Source organism: Rana temporaria, chromosome 1 (assembly GCF_905171775.1).
Source record: "Rana temporaria chromosome 1, aRanTem1.1, whole genome shotgun sequence".
Classification (NCBI taxonomy): Eukaryota; Metazoa; Chordata; class Amphibia; order Anura; family Ranidae; genus Rana; species Rana temporaria.
The window spans coordinates 180,173,734-180,181,021 of NC_053489.1; the positions used below are offsets into that span (position 1 = coordinate 180,173,734).

Below are 7,288 nucleotides of genomic sequence, written 5' to 3' on the forward strand. Positions count from 1 at the left end.
CGGTTCCCTACGGTGCCTGCTTTCAGAATATACCTGCCAGGTCCTTCTAAGCAGTTGTGTAATTAGGAGCTGAATTCTGTCCTCAATTTAAATGGTGAGAATTTGGTGGTGTTGTGGATTATGAGAAGGGCAGATGCAGGGTCACCTTTTAGTTAAGAAAAGTATGGGAATTTTTTTTTTAATATCTAAACCTACTTGCCTAGCTGCAGCACTGGTCCAATGCTGCATCTGTCCTCTGCCAGCTCTACCACTGAGAACCGAGTGATCAAATACCACCCATCGCTCGGTTCTCACAGCTCTTGTCACCAGTTCTCTCTTCAGTGAGAAGAGAACTGGTGACTGTCAGTCACTGGAGTGCTGGGCTGTGGAGGGTGCTGAGAGTGCCGGTCCAGGCATGTGGGTGGATCCCGAACATATGGGCACAATCTTTCCCGAGCCTGGACCCGCTGTGTGACATCAGCGGGCTTCAGTTTGCTCTGTGCTGGAAACGGGGCACAGGAGTGCAGAATGAACTGCACTCCTGTGACCCACAGAAGTACAGCCAAACAAACTGGCTGTACTTTTCCTTTTTAAACAAAAATGTTTTATGATAAAAGGTTCCTGGACTGCTCCTAAAAGGAGTCAGTCTAGTCAAAAATTGACTGTTCTCCCTGTTTTGTTACAGAGATTGCGGCAGGAGAACTGGCATGTCCTCATTCGGATTGGCAGAGCCAGATCCTCTGTCCATTAATCAGTAATGATCATGTAACAAGCCAATTGGTGATTGCTCATTATTAGAAAATCATTTGTGGATAGACTGACCTTTTAAAGAAAACCATAAGGAAATGTTTCTTCATGTTGAGAGATGGTTTTGCCCTTTTTAATATATCATGTGTTAATGGTCTTAGTAAAACATGCAAAGGTCAGCTATATTATATATATATATATATTTTATGTTATTGTTAAAATTAAATCTTAAGGTGTGAACTGTGATGTGCATTAAATACTGCAAGACGCCAAGCAATAATATGCTAGTTTTGTATAAGCTGTATTCAGGATGTTTTTGATTGTGAAACAAATGCTCAGAAAAAGGGAACAGTGATACACATTTGTACCTTCACCACACAGGTTAATCATGTTTTAATGGACAACTTCTATATATATTTTTTTCTTTTATTCTAACCTGGAACAGGATACAGTATTTACAAAGCGCACATGATGCAAAGGTTATTTCCTGTAAACTTGAGTTCAAGCACTGTAAGAAATAAAGGAAAAAAAAAGTTTGCGGAATATATTTCTAGCACTTAAAGGTTATTCAGACTGGAACTTTTTTATATATTAGCTGAAAAGTATGGAAACAGTATGTCTGACGTCTGTCTTTTTTATTTACTTGCTACGGATTTGGCACAAGAGGGTAAACCTGCGCTGAACACTCATGAAGCGTATTCCTAAAACTTATAGCGGCCAAGCTTTAGTGTGTTCCAGTGGTACCATGGCAAGTACATTTTCCCTGCTTTTTAAATTGTTTATCAATGTATACATAGAAATAACTGGCTCGGTGGTCAAATGCCCTCCATTTTTTTTGTGAATTAATACACAAACCCTTGCCCTCAAATTTGGGGAATGGGCCATTGTGGTCTTTAACATTTGGTAATCTTCTACTTCTCGAACCTTCTTTATGGAATCTGGAAGAAGAAAACTTTGCTGGAATTCTAGTAAAAAAAAAAAAAAAAACAGCCCCCTGTGCTTTTCCTACAGTTTTGTATGTTTAAGGTGGTAGGTAGTGAATGCCCAAATTTTTACTTTTTATAGCATCCCCCCCCCCCCCCCCCCCAACACTTTCCTGGCTCTAGTACCACTTCCTTCACTATGTACACAAACATTTTGGATGAACTGCACATGGTTCTGATGGGGGAGCAAGAGCTTCTGTTAGCACTCAAAATACACAGAGTCGGTTTAGTTGTCTAAAGCAGTGGTTATCAACCCTGTCCTCAGGGCCCACTAACAGGCCAGGTTTTATGTATTACCTTGGGGAGATGCAGACTAGAATACTGCAATCACTGAGCAGCAAATGATATTACCTGTCATGTATTTCAGTTATCTTGCAAACCTGGCCTGTTAGTGGGCCATGTAGGGCAGGGTTGATGACCACTGGTCTAAAGCAGTGGTTATCAACTTCAGTCCTCAAGTACCCCCAATGGGCCATGTTTTCCTTTTACTTTGCACAGCTGCTTCAAATCAATATCAAGGTATTGATAACAACTATTTTATCTGAAGGAAGTTCCCAAAACATGGCCCATTGGGAGCACTTGAGGACTGAGGTTGAGAACCACTGGTCTAAAGCCTAGTACACACGGGTCAAATGTTGGGCGACATTGGCCTGTTTAATAAAAACGTAAGGCTTAAATGGAAAAAAAAAAAACATGACGGCTCCAATCGGAGCCACTGTTCTATTGTGTTCTGACAGAGGGGACGGCACCCCTGTTGGCGCTCTCGGCCACTGGCTCAGGAGATGGTTGGCTGCAGGTTTTCCAGGAAGCTCGTCCAACAGAAGCTGGTCAAAGGGTTCTGTCGGGCCATCTGCCTTACACACGGGCTGCTTTTATTAAACCGCCTGACATTTGGCCTGTGTGTAATAGGCTTTAAGTGACAGCGGAGCCCTGCAGATTTCACCAGGGGTGCGAAACTTGTAATCTGTGGGGCTGGGCTTTGACAGCTGGATTCTCCTCTGTATAGCTGGAGCACTGACAGCGGCTCATGTAATAATCAAGGCTACAAACTCATTTGTCTTTTTTCATAAATTAGTACTGATGTTCATATAAAAGTATCTTTCTTTACCATGGAGCCCCCCACTCCAAGCCTTCCTTATTAACCCTAGCAGTGTTTACAGCGCGTGCCTGTGGCTTTCTGTGCACTGCTTCCACAAGTCCCTATGATGCAAAGTGAATGCATGCACAGTGCTGGTCCACAGGACATAATGATGTCTAGACTCTTAACTGTACACCAGGACTAAGCACAGCTTTTCCTGTCTACCTGCTAATTATCAAACGTTGCTTTGTGGAAATTGGTTCACAAAAAGTCAGAGCTGCAGCGTGTAAACATTGCTTGCACACGGGTTAGCAAAGCAGTGTATCTGCATAGGAGATTGGCGTTCCACCCCTTCAGAACAATGAGGGAGAAGGGGGACAGTTTTTTTTTTTATTTATGCAAATCCTGCCGGCTGGATGTTGTACTTGGAAGGTGAAGTGTTTCTTTTCTCTCTGGAAGCAGGATGCCAGCTCACAATATAAATATATAAAAATAGTTTTTTTTTTTTTGGCTTCTTAAAGTTGTAGGCTTCCACAGATCCAGAGCCTTTGGCTTTACTCTTGTTTTTCAAGCAATGATCTGGCCATTTGTAGAACTCCTTCAGGATCTGCTACTTTCACCTGGGGGGATAAGAAAAAAAAAAAAAAAAAAAGATCATGGCATTTCCAGCGTGTCAAAACTTTCATGAGACTTCGGACATATTTACAACACACTTGTCTATAGGAAAAGGTGCTTACTATATCCACTGCTTACTGTTGTCTGTCCACTGTATCTGAAAATGGGCCTCTTAATAATTATGAGGGAAGTTTTTTTTGCATCCCCCCCCCCCCCCCCAGATGTCTGTGGCATTAGAGGATGCTTTCAGAATCATCATTTTTAAAAAGTACCTCTAAATGTTCTTAATATGTTTAAAGAACCCAGTGAATCTCGGATGCCTGAAGTCTGGCATGCAATGGTTCTAGCTATATATGGAATTCTAGAGTGGTGGTGTCTCCTTGGAGTTTCTGTAGCAACATTACACTAACACTATATTTGCAATTGGTTTAAATATGGTGAGTGACATAATACAAATCAACATATTTGGGCTAAGTGTGGATAATGCTCACTGAGCCCATCAGCGTCAAGTCCAGTGCTTTAAAAATATTATATATACACACACACACATTATGACCACCCACCTAATATGGAGTATGGGCCCCCCCTTTTCTCAAGAGATGTCCATAAGAGCCTCAGCTGTCCCGAGATACTCTCTCCTTATTGGCTAAGACGATCACAGCCAATGAGGAGAAAGCAAGGGGGCAGGGCCAAGCCATGGCTCTGTGTGTCTTATGGATCCATAGAGCAATGCTCAGAAGTGAGCATGCACCAGTGACCCCATAGCAAGCGGCACTGATCACGGGGGAGGAGCCAGGAGTGCAGGCGGAGGAAAAGAGAGGGTGCTCTGTGTAAAACCACTGCACAGAGCAGGGAAATATGACGTGTTTGTTATTTTATTTTCAAATAAAAGCAAAACCTTTAATATCACTTTAAGGTGACATATCTGGGATACATTGAATTTAATGAATGAAGGTTGGTCACAACGGCCCTTCGTTGTAATGGTGTGCGTTTTGCATAAGCTTTTAAACCAGGCATAATAAGTGAGAGAAATCGCAGTTTTTGCCTACAATTAATCTGTTAGATTACACTCTATACTAGTCAAAATAAATATATATTCCCTCAATCAGAGATAATCTTCCACAGAGGAACATAATAACTCTGTCTATGTAATATGCAAAAGAGTATCTTTAATCAAAGACGAAAGTTCACACAAAATATTTTAAAGCATTTAAAAAAAAAAAATCCAGCATTTCATTAATAATACAAAAGTGACCTAAAGTTTTCTTTGTCCTAAAATTTCTAGATTAATTATTCATAAATCACTTGTTCATGTTAGGACTTCCAATTCCCAAAAAGTTAGGATCCTGTGTAAAATTCTTGATGCACCGGGTCAACAACAAATCCATATAGATAAATCAGGCTTCTATGCATGTAGTAAATGTATTTCGTGTAGGACAGTAAAAACTAGTAATAGAGGCCGTACTATGTTCACAAACTTTGAAGGGAGATCTTGTGAAGCAGAACTCCGGGGTTTTCATAAAAAATCCCTCAATAGTACACCCCCCGACACAAAACACTACATTTGTGAAATTTCTTACCATTTAAGAGATGTCTGATTTAATTTTCAGGAAGTCAGCTTTGTGATTAAAAAAAATGCAGCCTGTATTCTGGCAGGGATGAGGTGTTGGAACAGGGATTGCATCCTATCCTATTCTCGCTAACTGTAATCAGACTACATTTCCCATGAATCCTTGGGATGGGAGTGAATGTGGGAGGTACACTAGGCTTGTACATGTAAATGTGATTTCGCCCACTTCAACATAAATCACATCCTTCATTCTGCAGCCAGTTAGCCGTACATAACACACAGTATGATAGGTTACAGCTTTAAAAATACAAACCAGTGCAATGCGTCGGTGACCACCAGTGCAGTTTATCAGAGATCACCGGTGCCGTAGGTCACGGACCACCATGTCAGGGACCACCAGTGCTGCATATCAGGGACCACCATGTCAGAGGCCACCAGTGCCGCATTTTAGGGACCACCATGTCAGGGACCACCAGTGCTGCATATCAGGGACCACCATGTCAGAGGCCACCAGTGCCGCATTTTAGGGACCACCATGTCAGGGACCACCAGTGTAAAGCAGGGATTATTATCAGAAATCACTTGTATGACATTACAGGGTTCTCTGGCTGCGTGGGGTACTGTATATGAGAACAGCGATCGCTGATGTGCCGCCTCCCGTCAGTATAGGAACAGTGAGCTGTCAATCATAATACCGGCGAGAGGCTGGACATCAGTGATCAATGTTCTCATATACAATACCTGACACAGCGAGAGATCCCTGCTGTGTCATACAAGTGATTTCTGCTAATAATCCCAGCGGGGACAGAGTGGAGGTGGAGTGGGTGCGGATTGCTAACAGAAGGAGGACACCTCCTCCATGGGCAGCACAGACCGGGTGCTGTGAGACCCCCTCCGCCCAATGCATGTCTTCTTCCTCCCTGCTAGAACTACAAAGGGGCCAGTCAGACCACTGGCTGATGTTATGGGGAGGACTAGCAGCCAGCAGTCATACAAGCAGGAAGTCACCAGGCAATAACGTTTTTTTCAGCAGCCTATTGCAGAGGAACTACAGAGCTCAGAAGAACATGGATGACATACTTGGGTGAAGGTAGATCAGCAACAAGGACATGGAATTTTTTTTTTTTTTTTTTTTAACACGTCCCATGTTGTGTACCTGGTATGGTGCCAATGTGGTTTGTACTATGTGGGGAGGACGAAAAGACTCCTCAGGGTATGAATAGCAGAACATGTGAATAACATAAAAAAAAAATGTTTTGTGAACCCTGCCAGTGATATCTATACAGTAAATCGGTGGCTATATTTAGCTCTGATTGCTGTATAAATGTCAATGGTCCCAAAAAAAATTCAAAAGTGTCTGATCTGTCCACCGCAATGTCGCAGTTGCCGCCCTTACTTGTAAAAAAAAAATGCCATAAATCTATCCCCTATTTTGTAGACGCTATAACTTTTGCGCAAACCAATCTATATATATATATCCTTTTTGCGATTGTTTTACCAAAAATATGTATAAGAATACATATTGCCCTAAATTGATGAAGAGGGGTGTTTTTTTTTTTTTTTTTTTTTTTTTTTTTAGGGAGGGGATATTTATTATAGCAAAAAGTAAAAAATATTGTGTTTTTTTCTAAATTGTCACTCTTGATCAAATACCACCAAAAGAAAGCTATTTGTGAAAAAAAAAAGGACATAAATATGGTTTGGGTACAATGTCGCACGACCGCGCAATTGTCAGTTAAAGTGACGCAATGCCGTATCGCAAAAAATGGCCTGGTCAGGGAGGGGGTAAATTATTTTGGGGCTGAAGTGGCTAATTGGATCCATCTGTAATTTGTAATAAAAGTTTGCCCCCATTTCATCTTAGGTACTCTCTCCAGGACAATATAACTGAGTTTTTCAAATATTGGGGGACATAAGGTTCCAGGGTCCAACATCATATCAATGGTTGGAGATTCTGTCCAACATTTTTCTTTTCTTTTTTTTCACAAAAGTTGTATTGAATTTTTTTTCATAGATGGTATACATAGTACTATAAAACATACAGCAAAAGGTGTGAGTACATAGTTCCAACAAAAGGGAAGGCATGAGGTTCAATATTCAGGGAGGAATGAGTCCAAAGATACTGCCTCCAGGTCACGCCAGTAAGAAGGGGGTCACATAAGGAACCTAGAAGTGGCAGGGAATCATCAATCAAGGAGGACACAGTGCAGTGTACTACAGGCCCGTTGGACTCATGCGTGGATGGGAAAATACCAGTCAAGGTACTCAATACGGCTTTTGTAAGTACTAAGAGACATGCAAAGAGTAAGAGTAATG

At 41.6% G+C, this 7,288-nt stretch overlaps 1 protein-coding gene across 1 annotated transcript in view; it reads right to left on the reverse strand.

Moving 5' to 3' along the window:
- Positions 1–3,163: 3,163 nt before the first annotated feature.
- Positions 3,164–7,288, reverse strand: part of MORN3 (MORN repeat containing 3) — a 54,424-nt gene continuing 50,299 nt past the window's right edge. The window contains exon 6 of the mRNA XM_040346936.1: positions 3,164–3,407. Coding sequence (XP_040202870.1) covers positions 3,342–3,407 — 66 coding nt within the window. The 3' untranslated portion in view covers positions 3,164–3,341. The remainder of the gene's footprint in view (positions 3,408–7,288) is intronic.